The 17,316-nt window shown below is 38.9% G+C and overlaps 3 protein-coding genes across 8 annotated transcripts in view; 2 read left to right on the top strand and 1 right to left on the bottom strand.

Annotated features, from left to right (window-relative positions):
- The window catches only part of fli1 (Fli-1 proto-oncogene, ETS transcription factor), a 32,252-nt gene extending 27,314 nt beyond the window's left edge, over positions 1-4,938 (top strand). For all 5 annotated transcript variants that reach the window (XM_056234250.1, XM_056234247.1, XM_056234246.1 and 2 more), the window contains 4 exons: positions 2,134-2,193; positions 2,489-2,551; positions 2,761-2,808; positions 4,069-4,938. In XM_056234250.1, the coding sequence (XP_056090225.1) occupies positions 2,134-2,193; positions 2,489-2,551; positions 2,761-2,808; positions 4,069-4,586 (689 nt within the window). In that variant the 3' untranslated portion in view covers positions 4,587-4,938. The remainder of the gene's footprint in view (positions 1-2,133; positions 2,194-2,488; positions 2,552-2,760; positions 2,809-4,068) is intronic.
- A 2,148-nt stretch (positions 4,939-7,086) lies between these two features.
- The window catches only part of kcnj5 (potassium inwardly rectifying channel subfamily J member 5), a 55,137-nt gene continuing 44,907 nt past the window's right edge, over positions 7,087-17,316 (top strand). Inside the window, exon 1 of the mRNA XM_056234254.1 lies at positions 7,087-7,127. The gene's annotated coding sequence lies outside the window, so the exon portion shown is untranslated. The remainder of the gene's footprint in view (positions 7,128-17,316) is intronic.
- On the bottom strand, positions 7,999-10,912 carry LOC130070006 (ATP-sensitive inward rectifier potassium channel 1-like). Of its 2 annotated transcripts, none has more exons than XM_056234255.1 (2): positions 10,696-10,912; positions 7,999-9,208 (listed from the first exon to the last, which is right to left on the bottom strand). In XM_056234255.1, the coding sequence occupies exon 2, from the start codon at positions 9,193-9,195 to the stop codon at positions 8,077-8,079; it is 1,119 nt and encodes a 372-aa protein (XP_056090230.1). In that variant the 5' UTR covers positions 9,196-9,208; positions 10,696-10,912; the 3' UTR covers positions 7,999-8,076. The 2 variants fall into 2 exon arrangements, with proteins under 2 accessions (XP_056090230.1, XP_056090231.1); XM_056234256.1 differs by having other exon boundaries at positions 7,999-9,204.

The following is a 17,316-nucleotide window of genomic DNA, read 5'->3' as shown; positions in this document are numbered from 1 at the left end:
AAACTTGGAAGAGATTTCAAACACAGTGACCAGAAGAGGGCAGTGTTTTATCACAACTGTTCAGGTGGAGTTGTGCACTAAAGTTCGAGCCATCAGGACAGTCATACCACAACGGTTACTTTCAAAGACATAATTCCAGTAAACTAGCATTGGGCCAACATTTTTTGGCCGTCTCTGGCAGTTTCATCCATAGGGTCGTACATAGAGCCCATCTAAAGCCCTAGAGGAAGCACTCGCTCTGGAACCAAGGCCAAAAAGCCCATCTAGGGCATGTAGAAACTTGATTAGTGCCAGTCATTGGTTCATTTCCGTTCGGGAAAAAGGGATCACTACAGTGCTGCAAGGCATGATGGGAATGTTTTAAGAGTACGTTTGAGAATGAAGGGGAATCTGGCCGTTTTCCGAGGAGAACGGATGCGGCGTTGCCATGCGAGAATAAAAACCTGTGTTTCCTGGGATCACTCTTACAGTGAAAACACATGCTTCTTAGACTGAGTTATTAAACATTTTTGGAAATTTGTTCAATAGGTTTCATCCATTCATCCATCCATCCATCCATTCATCCATCTTAATAAATCAGCTAAGCCTTACGTAGGTTTACAGAAAATTTAGAACTTCAAAATGCAACTCTGTGGCAAAACTTTTATTAAAACTATAGGCTATAAAAAAAGGTAACGCTTTATTAAAGGGTCCAATTTTGACTATTAACAAGTGGCTTATTAGCTTGCATATTACTAGGATATTGGCTGTTTATTAGTACTTATAAAGCAATGCTTTATCATATTCTACATTTCTTAATCCTACCTAAAACGTAACAACTACCTTACTAACTATTAATAAGCAGTTATTAGGAGTTTATTGAGGCAAAAGTCATAGTTAATAGTTAGTTAATAGTGAGAATTGGACCTTAATCTAAAGTGTGACCAAATAAATTGATCATTTAGTTTTAGCTATTGATAATAACCCAGCTCTGTGCCACAATGGAATTACTTAATAAGAAATAAGCACATTACAGACTGTGTGAAGATCCAGGCTTGAATCTGTCAGTCGGTGGGACTTTTCTCTCCCAATGCTCTCTATAGCAAGTCCATCCCTATCAGCACAAATATGATTTATATTTCATGCATTAAAAATGAATGCACTATGTGGGGAAGGCCAGGGAAACGATTGCAGCAATGATTTGAAATTGAAATGAGTTTGAGTTGTTAGGAGTTTCTAGTGTTTAAATGAATCCATTTATTAAAAATATGCATGCACTTAACCACCACATACATTTACATTTACTTTTCAAAATGTTCACAGGTTTATTGGAAAGCGTTTGGAAAAGGAACTATTTCATGTGCTAATAAAACATGTTATGGGAGGAAATATTTCATTGTTAGAGCATAACGCATACCACTGAAGCCTGGGAGACGGATATAACTTGTTTCTTGGCTCTGAAATCAGTCACAGTCTGCTGTGTACCTATGTGCTCAAAATGTGTGTGCAATTTGTGGTTGTGTGAGATCTCTAAAAACAAGACGAGCTGATGTTCATGATGTTCTTACCAAACAGATTCAAACTGCAATCCTGACAACGTTATTATTGGCTTCTCAGTGTGATTGCATTAGTATGTGAGTGTGTTGTGAGTTTGTCAGATAAAACCAAACAGCTTGTTGAGTTTTCATGATTTATGGGGACTTTCCATAGACATAATGATTTTTATACTGTATAAACTGTATATTCTCTCCCCTTACACTAACTCTACCCATCACACAAAACGTTTTGCATTTTTACATTTTCAAAAAACATCACTTAGTATGATTTATAAGCTGTTTTCCTCGTGGGGACCAAAATATGTATAAGGATTTCGTATATTGACATCTTTGTGGGGAAATTTTGTCCCCATATTGTAGGGTTACACGACCCCCCCCACCCCCTACTCACTCACACACACACAAACACACACACACACTCACACACACACAGCTTGAGTTTGCTCCTCAGGCAAGGACATTGGATATAAACTGCTATAATCAATCCAAATAAAATTCTGCAGGACCATTAAAACATTTTCCAAAGCCGTACTGAGCTTTTGGAAAAAGCAATAGCAGGTTAGAAAAACACCTTTAAATTCTTTTCTCTTTTCTCCAGATGCGTCCTATGATGCTGTCCGGAGGGCAGGCTGGTCAAACAACATGCACAGCGGCAAAGGTCAGTGTCAGCAGTCCACCTTGATTCATTGCTTTTATTGGGTGGTCAGACACTGAAACGCATCAGTGTTGGTGGGCGATGTTCTTGATCTGAGCGTTGTCCTGGACAGGAGAGTCAGCAGATGGCCAGGCTTTAGTTTAGGGACACTGGGAGCTGGAGAGGCTCATTAAGTGCTTAGCAGTTCGGCCAGCTTTTGCCCTTGTTTTCTTTGGAGCGAGACTTGAGCGTCTGCTCGCCCAGACGAATGTGCTGAACTCTTTTTCTCTCTCTTTCTTTCTTCCTTTCCATTTCTCAGGCTCTCCTACAGTGGTCTCTCAGAACGTGTCCAAGAACAGTGAGCCGGCTCGGCCTCAGCCCGGTAAGCGTTCACATAGATTTCATATTTATGTATTTAGCAGGTGGTAGCCTAAATGTGCATTTGGATTATAGATTCATTGAAGTCATGTCCCTTTTGTTGCTAGTACTATTCTTCTTCAGTTCAGCTAGTAGATCTCCTATAAAATTGTGGAATTTGTCAGCTATCCTAGTGCTAAGGTCACATCCAGATTCATTTCTCTTTCCTTTCAGACCCTTACCAGATATTAGGACCCACTAGCAGTCGACTTGCCAACCCAGGTAACAACAGGAACACTTACTGTACTTTTTTATGTTGTACTTTTAAGAAAAACAGGTCATTTTAGAAACATTGTTTTAAAATATTAATATTTTATCAAAATTCTGGCCAGCACAGATGTTACGGCCAGTAATTAAGAAACGGGTGATTGTATACTATTTCTCTGCTTTTCTAAAATTCTACTATTTGGTCTAAATAGATTTAAAACTAAAACTAAAATAATTTTGGTAACACTTTACAAAAAAGCTCTAACTAACATGATCAAACAGTGAGCAATAATATTATATAATATTATATAATATTCGTTACATGATTTAAAACAGCGTTAACTGTTAAAAATGTTAATTATATTATTTCAGCGATTTGCCAAAGCACAATTTCCCACTTTTTAGTTTAACTTAAACTAAAAATGTACATAAAATAAAGATTAATAAGAACTATACATACATATTTAAAAACTTTTCTTTTTTTTTACACACCAAAATTACTAAAACTTAACTAAGATTAACAATTGAAATATTAAAAAATACACTTCATAATATTAAAAGCAGCAAATCAGTGATAGTAAAAACAACAGTGCTCAAAAATTGCTTAATAAATTTCACAAATAATTGCATTATTTGAATAATTAATTAAATGTTAAATTTTGAAGTAGAAAGTAGTAAAATAGTAGCCTGGTTAAAACCAGACCATTCTCAGTTGTAACTGAGTTATGGTCTGGCAAAGCGTCATAGACAAATAATTTCCAGAGGGGCGTCACCAACGGACGTCGCGGATAGACCTAAACCCAATCAGAGCGATGAAGGAGATGACGTATGCAGAGCGGCGGAGAAACATCTCCGAGTGTTGTTCTTTGCTCGGTTTTTAACTAAAAGGAAACGTTCAAATCGCTTAAAACAGACGCGATAGCTGATTCGAACGAGTGATGTTTGTAATGTAGGCTACAAAATCTGCTTCAAAATCCCAGCGCTGTCTTCATCGTGTAAAGCCCGCCCCAACGCTTCTGATTGGTGCCTCGATTTCGACGGATTGGAAATGGGCTTGAATGAGCTCTTTGCCAGACTAACTTTCAGAGCAAATCTAAATTTGCCGGAAGTTGTCTGGGTTTTCCCAGGCTAAGTAAAATAGTATTTTCTACTAAAACTTTGTTTTATTGACAATTAATTTAATTGCTATATATATATATATAAACAAGACCCATAACAGAAGTGATATTATCACATGCATGTCTGGTAAGATTCCCTCTTGGTGTGGTTGTCCAGGTTCGGGTCAGATCCAGCTGTGGCAGTTCTTGCTCGAGCTTCTCTCTGACAGTGCCAACGCCGGCTGCATCACCTGGGAGGGAACCAACGGAGAGTTCAAGATGACGGACCCCGACGAAGTAGCGCGTCGCTGGGGTGAGCGCAAGAGTAAGCCCAACATGAACTACGACAAACTCAGCCGAGCCCTGCGCTACTACTACGACAAGAACATCATGACCAAAGTGCACGGCAAGCGCTACGCCTACAAGTTTGACTTCCACGGCATCGCTCAGGCCTTGCAGCCCCATCCCACCGAGTCCACCATGTACAAGTACCCCACCGAGCTGCCCTACGTGCCCAGTTACCACGCTCACCAGCAGAAGGTCAACTTCGTTTCGCCCCATCCTCCGTCCATGCCCGTCACGTCCTCCAATTTCTTCGGGCCCACAACCCCATACTGGAGCTCTCCGACAGGTGGGATTTATCCCAATCCCGGCATGCCCCGTCATACCAATTCTCACCTAGGCAGTTACTACTAAACTAAAGCCCCTCACCTCTCACCCGCTCCCCGCATGCCGAAACCTGAACTGCACTCGGAGCGAAGACAAACAAGGACGCTGGAAAGGGAGGGATTTTGGCCGAAACGTTTTGTACAAGGAAGCAGATGTTGAAAGACAGAGAAAGTAAAGACAAAATGGACCAAAAATGGCGGATCCTCTTCAAAATGGAGTACTACTTATTCAAAGGACTTGGGTTGGTGTTTGTTTTGGAGAGTTTGCGCATGTGCCTTTCCACACCCGAAAGCTGCACCGATGGGCCAGAGTCCCTTTCTACCAAATAAAGACCACCTCTATTATGTATAAGTCGGCGTACGTACGAACGACCGACCGACCGACCGAAAAAACGAATCACTGTAAACTCACCCTGTGTGTTAATGCAATTGTGAACCGAGTGTTTATATTTTTGGACCTAGTCCCTGCTTCCCTTTTGGATTTTATCTAAACCCACCTTGGTTACATGAATTTATCTTTTGTAAGTTGTGACTGAAACTCTCTTTTCTAAAGCAAATCTGGCAACTGGAACAAATATTGGCATTCAGCCGCCATTTATCCTCCTTGCTGGAGGACGTGGCGCCTGATTGTTTTTTAGGAGCTTCTCAGGCTAGCTGGCTCAAGCTAAACTCACTTACTCATCTTTAGCACTCCTCTACGCTGATGAAGAAGACGGTGTTGATGTGAAAGCTTTGTCGAATGGATCGAAACCTGCTTTACATTTCTGATGTCCCGTGTGAATCTCACTGCCTCCTCAGTGAAAATCCACTCGTTTTCATCTCAAAACAGCCAAAGTGTTCAAATTCACATGATATTTGTTTGCATTCCTATATGTCTTAAAAATCCTGACTAGATTATTGGATCGCTGAATGCGGGCATCATGCAAAGTACCTCTTTCAAAGAAAAGAAAACAAAATAACAGCTAAAACAGCAGCACAAGACGTTGAAACCAGAGATTCGCGAACGCTGTGCGTTTGTCAGACCTATTTGCTAGTATTTCTTTTTTTTTTTTTTTTTGATCAAAGGTCAACTAGGCATTAAACGCATCTTACTGTATAAATTATGCAGAGCTATTTTCATATGTGACAGTGTTAAGAATCATACGTTAATACGAGTTGACCTCGGTCAAAATGCAAACTTTTTTTATCAGTTACTGAAGGTAGTTTGAACTACGTAGGTGTTTTGTATCTGTACATATGGGCAATAAGTTTATGAATGTTCTCTTGTATTTTTCAGAAAATGCATTTTCTAATGCCGTGACAATAAGAAAGTTATTTTGATATGTAGTTAATATTTGTATTCACTAGAAGCAAATGCCTTACCAAACATGCTTGGAGACAATCGGTTTTCCGAAGTGCCATAATAAACCCTCAATGCCAAATCGTATTACTGGCAAACGTATGTGCCTAAAAAAAAGTGTTCGGACAGTGTTAGTTTCACACAAGCGTTTCCTCTTGTGTATTTTGTAGCATTAAGACAAAAGATGATCGGAAATTCCCAACTGTTCATCACTCTCAGATATGAAGGAATTGTGCTATTTTATATATGCAAGTATTTGGATATTAAATTTATTGCTATATAAATATATATATATGAAATATTGCAATTAATCTTTTTTTTGGTAATTTTGTCGTTTCTGCAATTTATTAAGTATTACCTTTTGTAAAAGGGTCTGTTGAATAGGTAAAATGTGACAAAATAAATGTTTTTACATTAAAAATCTCTCCATATAACTGTGTGTGTGTCATTTGACCAATGCGGCAGTTGAAAAGAAAATACAGGGTATTATTTAAGGTGACGTAGTTACACATTACTACATGTGCTTACTATAGTAATAACAGTATAATTACAAATGCATAATTACAAATAACTAACCCTAAACACTAACCGTAACTCTATAGTAAGTACATACTTAATTAAATTACTCAGTATTTGAATAAGTACAATAAAACTACGTCACCTTAAAATAATATGTAACCAAATATGTGATATTTTGATTGAATTTGTTAAAAGGGTGATGTTCTAAACCGCTAAACTAAACAATGCATTTATATGATCACATTAAATACAGTTGTGAAAAATATGACTATTTTTTATCAAATTTTAAATCACCCTTGCAAACGGACCAATAGAAAAATCTGAGTCTGACTTCTGAATCAATCTTAAGGTCTAGACTACATGATACTTCATCTAATCCAGTACTGAGTGATCATGAACCATCATGAGCACATCTGGGGAGCATGATGGCACATTAAATCTGCTGAGTATTAGTGATTTTTATTAGCAAATTACGTGAGGAGCACGTGAGGAGGCTGTATACACATAGTCGACTCACCTGTGTTCCTCAATGTTTTCCTGCATGCCTCCGTGACCCCGAATCCTCACTCTCGTTTGGTTCCTATCCCAGCCAGGAAGTACTCTGGGTTCGGACCAAAGTCCTCCCCTCGGAGAGCATGCCAAATACTTCTATTACTCTATCTGACGTAATATCAGTGCTAAAGGATTGCACACACATATGGATAGTCTAAGGTAAGATATATTAATTCTAAGTGTTTGGCAGTGAACGCTCTTCAGGGTATTACCTCCATCCCACATCTAATATATTTAATATAAGGCCGTTTATTATTTGATGTGTCATGTAGTGAGTCAGCGGGCCACAGCTTCAGACAACAGAGATGTATCACGCACCACCCTTTCTTACGCGCAACACTGCATGCTTATGCTTTATGAGCTATACAAATTTCCAAGTACTCATCGCTGCTTAGGGCAAAGCTGTGACACCGACTGCTTTGTTTGGCTGTGTTTGATACACATTAGGGCGCTGTTATCTGAGAATGGATATAATGTTGATCCAGCCCTGTGGATGCAAAAAAACCAAGAGTTGTCAACTATAGCTTTGTCTTGTACGCCCCCATGTGGTTTGTTTTAGCCAATGTAGATTGGTTTTAATGGCACCAACTCCAATTATTATTATTTTTTTTATTATAAAAAATTATATTCACAAAGTACAAATGGCATTTACAAATTCAATAATACAATATTAACAATATCTATTCATTTACAAAGGAACACACCATCCCAGAGTGATTCAGAGCATACACATTTAAAATCAGTTCATCTTAGACTTTTATATACAGAGAGGAGTAATAAAAGTCAATCTCGTATTAATGAACTTGCAGTTAATACTCTCATTCCCGACACAATGACCCTGTAACAGAAGCATTCACACTTTTATATTTTTGATATTGTCGGAACAAAGATACAAAAATATTGTTTTCTTGATGCAGTTTTGAATGCTAGTCGCTCTAAAATAAGCGATAAAAGAAATGGACTTTTTCTTTAAATAAGGGGTATTTCAAGAGATAAAAACACTTGTCTTGCTTCTCGTCCTCACTGTGTCCAGTGCTTCTTGTATAGTGCAAGATGTTGAGCTCGCAATGTTGCTCTGTGCAATACAGTACATGTCAGGCAAAAAGTTTTACATTTTGGTGCTGCTGGGCGGCTCAATTTCAATGACCTCAAAGCCCTGGTTATCGATGCCGTTTATGGAGTGGTGATGGTGTCCTGCCTCATTGTGGTAGCAGTAAGCGCAATGAGCCGTTGGTACGGGCACCATTTTGGTGAAGTTGGAAAAGTCCACCCGGTATTTTCCCTCTTTGCTGCGGGAAATGATAGGGAGAAAGTCGTATCCCCACATGATCTCCTGTGGGATGTATGAAGTCCTGACCTGGCAGGACGAGCTGGTGGACTCGGCCGTGCCATCGAAAAACACCACGAGCTCGAACTCCTGCTGGTGCAGAGTGTCTACGGCCATGTCGAAGAACGGGCTGCTTCTGTTGATGACGTGGTAGAGAGTTAAGGGGCAGACGAAAAACAGGTTGTCCTTGGCGGCGTCCACCATGAAGTCGATGTTGACCTGGTCCATGATGATGGTCTCACCTTCAGGGGTGATCGTGGTCCTCAAGAGCTTGCCGTAAACCTGGCTGCCGATCATCAGGGTCTTGCGCAGGTTGGCCACGCGGATCTGAAGGCAAAGAGTGCCTTTTTTAGGGCAGATAACTGCGGATTCGCTGAATGTTATGGTCTTGGCTCTCTTCTTGGGGAGGGCGATTTTTGTCATAACCACACCGCACCAGAAGCAGTTGATTATGGCACCAATAAGACTCTGAATTATAATCAGAGCCACGGCTCCTGTGCAGGCGTTGGTCACGTACAGATTGCCGTAACCGATGGTGGTTTGGGTCTCCAGCGAGAAGAGGAAAGCGTAAGTCAGGTCGGTCACACTGTAGACGCATGGCGTGTGGTTGTTGGCTGGATTCTGCCAAGTCAGATCACCGTTGTCTCTGGCGATCCAGTACCAGATAAGGCCGAAGATGAACCAGCTGAGGGTGAAGGACGCCACGAAGTGCAAGATGACGAAACGCCATCGGGTCTCTACGAAGGTGGTCCATATGTCGAGCACATAGGCGAAGCGGTTTCGGTGCATCACGTTGCCAAACTCGATGTTGCAGCGGCCATCTTTGGTCACCAGGCGATATTTGCGAACCCTCCGCTCCGACATGTACTCTTTCAACACCTCTCTCACGGAGCGAGTCATTTTCAGGATCTGCCTGGGAAGAGAATCAAGCGATATTTGTTACAAACCAAGATTTGATGCAAAACAGCAGAACTGTGGCTTCATTGTGATCCTCTCCAGTCGTTCTGTTGCTACAGCGTTTCAAAGAGGACAGAGAACGTGTTGTCCAACAGACTGGAGTATTTAGGGCTAAACACTTGCTATTGTTATGCATTAGATAAGATAGCCGAATCCTGTACTGTATACGTGCATGTGAACACCTGATGTGATTTCATATTTTGCCAACAGTAAATTACTATTTTGAATGTGGGCCATTTCAAATAACATTCCCAATAATCGCTTTCAGTTGTATTGTTATTAGCAGCTGAAGCTTTTGTGACTTTTTTTTTCTCCAGGATATTATGGCCTGGTTTCACAAACAGGTCTTAGCCTAAGCCAGGATTAGGTTTTAGTTCAATTAGGTTACGTTGCTTTTAAAAACGTGCCATGGAAGAAAAACAAGCAATCCTGATGTGCATCTTGAGGCAAAACAAAGGCACTGACATATTTTAAGATATCTCAGTGCAAGTTGCTTTCAGTTAAAACAGCTCAAACATGCATTTTAGTCTTTAGTCTAGGCTTAAGCGTTGTCTGTGAAACCGGGGGTATTAGAGTTCATTTGAAACTAGCTATAATTTCCCAGGCTGTGCTTAGTGCAAGAAGCAAAGCATGAGTGAGTGTGTTACCATTAATTAGCCAAAAGCCAATCTCTGAACTCTATGCAGAATGAAATCAACACTGCTGAAGTGTCTTTAGTTCAAGGAACCTTACGGAAATCAGTCTTAAGTAATTGATTATCTGCTTCTGTAATCATAGTTTCATTTAAGTGTTCATTTCAGCTGCGGTGAAACCTATGTTTAGGTACGTTTTTCCAAACGACAATTCCAGACAATTAAAAAAAGATGAACTATGCACACAAGTGCAAATTAGTTGAATAAATAAGTGAATCCGAGCACTCGAGCTCAAGAATTTCTTCTCACACCTGACTGTGTTTCGCTTCAGGCTTTGATTCACGATAATTTTACTCCCCTTGACACATTCGGAATGTTTCTTTGTACTTAATTACAACAAAAGCGTTGATAAACGCAGGCGTCGCATGGCAGCGTGTTCAGGGCAGTTAGCTACGGGTAATCTCCGCTTATCTGTCGTTTATGAGCGACTGAGTGCTGCTCGGTTTGCTCCAGATCCATTTGTTCCATCTCCGGAGTGTGCTTAATGTTTAATGCAGAGTCTATTAGAATGCACATCAACTCTGTGCCGAAGCTCAATTACAGCACAGAATAGCAAGTGTTCAGCCCAGCCAGAGGAACCCGCAGTTCTCATCCACCACCAATCATCTGCTGTGCAGATTTATGAATTTAATGTTCCCAAAATACCATGAGGAATATCGGTGCTGATGACTGAACCAGACCGCACATCAGATCAGCAGAGATTTACATTACAGACCAGACACACGTACTCTAAGAAAAAGGTTCAGCTTACCTAGAAAAGTCCGAAAAGGTGCGAATCACAAACTTCTTCAGTCGCTCACCGGCTCTCTTGCTCGTTGTCCTCTCTTTTAAATGTGAGCTAAAGCAGGAAATTGGAAATGAACATGTGTGTGTTACTCATTAATAAGCTGTGTCCCTCCTCAACTGTTTTACACTCCGCTACTCTCTCTTTCTCTTTCTTTCCATCCAGGTGTCTGTGACAACTCATGCCCAACTGTTCCCTTTTCTAGGCTTCCCTCCTACTCACACAGTCATCCTTGTTTATGTATACACAAGTCGACGAGTGTATACACAAAAATGCTTTACACAAGGGGAGCATGCAGGGTGCACTTACTTTCGCATACTCGAGACGGAAGTACGCATCGACACACGCACACACTCCCGCACGCTTGATCGGGACGCCCTGGTATACCCCTACAAAATCACTACTTTCTGCTTTACCATAAATATTCATCAACAGCAGCGATGGTCATGTTTTATTAAGCGATGCATGCAGTGATAAATCAGGCTTCTGGGAATGTTTCAGGTCACCAGCCGGCTGCAAATCTTAAAGGTCACAGGTCACGCTTTGCTGCAACTAAAGAGGATTTGATTTTGGGGATCTATCGATGAATATCTGATGTGTGTATTTGCATTTTTGTACATTTGGATAGAGTGAAAATTACAAAACCACTGTGAGGGCCCACGCTGAAAGTCACCAAGTTCAATATTCAGACACAATCCCCATAGCGAGACTCTCATTTATTAGCAAATGATGTTGAAATGTTGTTTTGATGTGCATTTTAGTGTCTATCCGAACATGCAAAACTATATGTGCGCTAGAAACACCCTTTACTTGTGAATTTTGGCAAATATTAATGAGATCCCGTTTGTATTGCACATCGGATCTGATTCAAAGTCTAGAACAAATAGCTAATAATCATTCCATTCGAGTTTAATCAAGTCTCTCAGATATTCAGAATCTCACTCTTGCTTCTAGCAGAGCAAATCAGATCAGACACGTGATTCTCTGATCTTTTGTTCTTTGGACAGAGAGTGAAAAAATGACAGTGGTTTCAACCTGAGAACTCAAAGCATTTCCACAGAGACTGATTCTACAAGTCTGCTGACATTGATCCAGTCCTTTGACATTGAAATGAGGGACTGATGTTGAAATCGCTTCCTAGAAGTCTTCACTTGCCGTTTTAACAATCAAATCATATGATTAAGAATTTATTAAAAGTTGTAATATGTTACACAAAAGTTAGTTCCTGCACTTAAATCTGATTCTAAATTAGAGACACGCGAAAGTTGTTCCTCCATTGTTTGTAACCAAATAGCAGACTGATCTCATGAAATGGCGTATGTATGACACGCCAATTCGTATTTCCATTTTTGGCGTGCTATCAACACGCATAATCGCTTTTCAGCGTGTTTATCAACGCCTTTGACTTAACGTTATATTACTGTATTATGTATATATAAATATATGACCTACCCCAACCCCGTCCCTAAACCTACCCGTCACTGGGGTTAATACCATTTATGAGTCTTCTCCTACCATCCTAGGAAAAGAAATATCGCTCCACAGATGTAGATATAGATTTTGCTTCGTTTCGCTCGGACATTTAACGGCGTACGCATACACGCGGAATCACTCGGACATTTAACGGCGTACACATACACGCGGAATCACTCGGACATTTAATGGCGTAGACATACACGCAAAAGATTTCGGCGTGGACATACACGCGGATAGCTCAAAATGCGTATAGATAACACGCCACTTGAATTGAAAGTGGCGTGTATGTTTACGCAAAGTCATGATGTCATGTTGCAAATAGACAAAATAACTTCTAAAATGTAAGTTTCTAAGAAATGAAAATATTAAATGTGTTTTAAATTTATATTACAACAATATTAGACTCACAATTGTGATTAACAGTGATATTGTTCACCCAAAAATTCCATCATCTAACGACTTTTAAAGAATGTTTTGGTGACTTTCATGGTATATATATATATATATATAAAAAAAACACATTTCTCAAAATACCTCTTTTGTGTACCACGAAAGAATAAAGAAAGCCATACAGGATTGGAATGACATGGTAAGCCATCCCTTGCTTTAATCATAAAACTAGCAAAGAACGATATTCAAAGCAATGCAACAATGCTTTGATTACTATAATGCGAGTTTCCATTTGTCATCAGCTCATTTCATGATTGGATTTCAAATTGGCCTTGTGTTTTCTAGTTAACTGAATCAATTTAAAGCAATGGTTATTTAGAATCCAGAGAGCCTTGAGCTTTAACACAGATAAATGTTTCTGAAGTAACTTTTGGTTGTTTTTGCATCAGTATTCTGTCTTGTTACAAGGATTACTTTGGGAAGAACTGGGAGAGTTTTCACTTCCGGCAGTGAACAAATGACAAAATATTATTTAGCCTAAAAGATTATTAATTGGATGTCACAGCTGTTGTTTAAATCCCTATTCTGGGGTTTGTTTCCCGTACTATGACGTAACCCGCTGCTTATACCGTAGTACGATGCATCGTTGTAAGAAATCAAATAACCGATCACGACTGTTTCACGAAACCGTATTCTATGGAAGCTTGTTTCCGCCACTGAATAAAAAAAATAATAATAATAATTGCGACTTTTTATCTCACAATTGCGAGATATGAAGTCAGAATTGTGAGAAATAAATTTGCAATTGCGAGATATAAAGTCGCAATTCTGAGAAATAAAGTTGCAATTGCGAGAAAAAAAGACAGAATTGCGACTTTTTATCTCACAATTCTGACTTTTTTTCTCACAATTGCGAGTTTACATCTCGCAATTCTGACTTTATAACACATAATTGCGAGTTTATATCTCGAAATTCTGACATCTTTTCTCAGAATTGATTGATATAAACTTGCAATTGCGAGTTATCAGGCCAATTCTAAGGGGGAAAAAAGACTAACTTTTTTCCCCTCAGAGTAGTTTATATCACAATTCTGACTTTACAACACGCAATTTCGACTTTACATCAATCAATTCTGACTTTAAAACACGCAATTCTGACTTTATAACACGCAATTGCGATTTTATATCACGCAATTCTGACTTTATATCTCACAATTCTGACTTTATATCTCGCAATTCAGACTTTATATCACGCAATTCTGACTTTACATCTCGCAATTCTGACTTTACATCTCGCAATTGTGAGCAAAAAAGTCAGAATTGTGAGATAAAAAGACGCAATTACCTTTTTTATTTTTCATTCAGTGGCGGAAACAAGCTTCCATAGTATTCTCCTGTCAGTCATTCGGCTATAATCTTCATTCAGTTCAATACCTTTGTGAGCTTTGACATGCCGAAGACCGAATTTACCTCAGCAAAGCTTTCAATGGAAAATCCATAATAAGCTTTTCAATAATACCAAACCACAACATGTTGCCTTAGGCCGCCATTCAAGATCACTGATCCAAGAAAGAAGTTTTTCCACACTGACTTTTCTGCTGAACTTATGTGTGTGTAAACAGCAACAGTTGTAAGTTTCAAATGCTTTTTTTGTATACAACAACGCGCCAGCTATACTCTATTTAGAAAATGCTGAGTTTCTATGGCCTGGATGTTTTACTTCACAAATAATTTTGAAATTAATTTCTTTGCATGCATAAAAATTGCCATCAGGACTGAGCAGAACATGTTTTCATGAAAACCTCCCAGCATATAAAATGTTACCAATGAGCACTGAAAGAACTGGAAAAATGCCTAACTTTTTGAACTTTTCCCTCATTCGAATAATTCACAGAAGCATTGCCCTCTTAGTCGAGGTGGCAAAGTAAAGTTTCTCTTCACCCTTCTGTGATCATAATGATATAATCACCTGTGCCAGGTGGCTGAGGGGGTATTTCACTATTGAAGTGTGAACGTTAATGACCATCTTAGTTCCATTGAACGACTCGAGTGAGTCACGCGCTCCAGGCGACACTCCCGCTCATATTTTCTGCTTTTGTCGCCTGCTTTTTTGACTCCTAAATAGTTACCGTATAGCTTCCGGTGGATAATTTGAGCACTCGGACGGTGGTCGAAAATGAGAGCCAAAAGTCATAAGCATTATTTGCTAAGCTAAAATTGATTTAATAAGTTTTTTATTAAAAATGTGAATAATATGTTTTGTATATCATTTACTCCAAGTCCTGGAAATCATTATCATTCATGGCCAATGTATCATTCTTTGTAAAGTCATGGTTTCTATTGGTACATGCTTCGCTCTAATACCAGCAAAAACCTGAATTACTCCATAAACCAACCTTGACCTGACATAAGGGGATCCAAGGAAACAAGTCATGCCTTTAACTGTCATTGAAAGAATGATACTGCCTTTTTTTATTTTGGTGTCTAGTGGACTTAAAGGGAAAGTTCACCCAAAAATGAAAATGGGTACATTATAGGATAATTACATTTTTTGGTGAACTATCCCTTTAAACAAATGACTGTTTAAAATGCAGATGTGCCAACTTAAAGTTCATTGTTCTCCACTCACGTGTGTATTCACAAGTTGTAATGCCATGAAGGGCCTATAGCTGTGGGGTGTAATCATGAGTGGTTCATCAAGAACTCATTTCATACCCAACAGACAAACTTCCAGATTTCAGAATTCATCCATCCTGGACTATATGCTATGGACCAAACTGATACTGCACAAATTGTTACACTACATAACACTGACAGATTTGGCAGGCACATTTATCTAAAGCAAAGTACATTGCATTCGAGGTTCATCAGTTCATGCAGGAATCGAACCCGTGACTTTGTCTTTGTCGGCAGCATTTACTACTGTTTGAGATCCAGAGAAAATGAACATCAAATGTGTGATTGTGCGTAAATATTTTTTGTGTGAATTTGTAGAAAAAACCAAATCTATTTTCACAAATGTATTGTGTTAATAAAACACGCACACATCTTGGAAACGCGCAAATGATTTGATTTAAAATGATGCAAAAATCAAATTAAAATATCCAGTCTTCTTTAAAATTGAATTGATTAAAAAAAGAGTCCGATTAATTTGGAGCAGCACTCATGTTTTTGTGCCCAATCATTATTATTATTTTTTTATCTGAAGATGTTTCATTTTCATGCTTCTTTTTTCAGAATCTGCTTTTTTTCTTAGCTTGAGTAGCTGAACTACTTTAAATTGATTTTTGTCCTGAATCTGGCATTTCAGCCGTGGACAGAAAAATTAGAGTTAAAAACTGCAACTCACCTTCCTTTAGTGCGGAGAACACAGCACCTCGATCAGTCAATAATACAGCCTACGTTGGCACTTCCTTCTCATATATTGCGCTGATTCTGCATTTCAAACCTCTTTTTATATTCATACTCAGTTTCTGAGAGTACAAAGAGTTCATAAAATAGATACGTAGTGCTTTATAAAGTAGCAAAAACCTGTTCCGTGTGGTTGCCTTGATAAACTACAGCCGTCAGAGCTGGTGTCTGGCCAGCAGAAAGCTGTCAGTATAAGCAAGGCCAAGGACGCTTGGCAAACAGCGGCTGTATATTTGCCAACAATCCTTGTTTAATTCAAGAAGGAAAGCATCGGAGAAAAAGCCTGATTTTCTGCTCTACGTCTTGCATGAAACATCACCTCTTAAGAATATTTATGGCACCTGCAAATGGAACCATTGCAATTCCGGTGCTTTCTGAAAGGTGTCACTGCGGAGCAAACACACACAATTGATGCTTGCTAATTCAGCGTTCTCATTAATAATCAGCTTCAAGACTTCAGAGTTGCACATGAAATCTCAGTCCTGAATGTAACTGCAATATCTGGATAGTCTGTGAACACACCGCTAATGCGACAAACTAATCCTCTCTTCTGATAACATGACAAGCGTTCATGTTATACTCGCTTATGTGGGCGCTGAACAGCACTTCAAGCTAAACTGAAACAGCCCAGTGTGATTTATTATCAAACTCAGAGGGGGAGTAAAGCGCACTGGATTATTGAACACTATAGTCTGACAATATTCATTAGTAATGTTGTCACCTACATTTAAGTGAAGAACATATCTTAAAGTGATAGTTTAACCAGAAATGAAAAACCCTGTCATCATTTTCTCGCCCTCATGTTGTTTCAGACCTGTATGTATTAACAGTTTTGGCGACCATTGACTTCTGTTGTATAGACAGAAAAAAAAAGTTGTCAAAATATAATCTTCCACATTACATATATATTTGATTCATGCTCCACGGAAGAAAGAAACTTTGGTTTGGAACGACATGAGGTTATTATTGTTAACTAAAACCATAAAAAAACACATTTTCATTACATTATCTCATTTAATTTTCGTTACAAGCTGTTCACACGTTGGTTATAAAAAATAAAAAGCGATGAATACATTAAAATTCTTACGTATAGCCTCTTCAAGCTGAAGTAGGCAACTAAAATAAATAAAAATAACACTAAAATAATATTGTCAAAACAAAAAACTAAATTACTCAAACTTGAACTATAATTCAAATGAATATAAAATAGAATCAAAATATTAACAAAAACTATTACAGCATAAAACAACACTATAGGGTGAGAAAATCACGACTGAATTTTTATCTTTGGGTGAATTATCCTTTTAAAGC

Source organism: Rhinichthys klamathensis, unplaced genomic scaffold, assembly GCF_029890125.1.
Source record: "Rhinichthys klamathensis goyatoka isolate OS25496 unplaced genomic scaffold, OSU_Roscu_1.1 h1tg000391l_1, whole genome shotgun sequence".
Lineage (NCBI taxonomy): Eukaryota > Metazoa > Chordata > Actinopteri > Cypriniformes > Leuciscidae > Rhinichthys > Rhinichthys klamathensis.
This window is presented reverse-complemented; position numbering and strand designations above follow the sequence as displayed.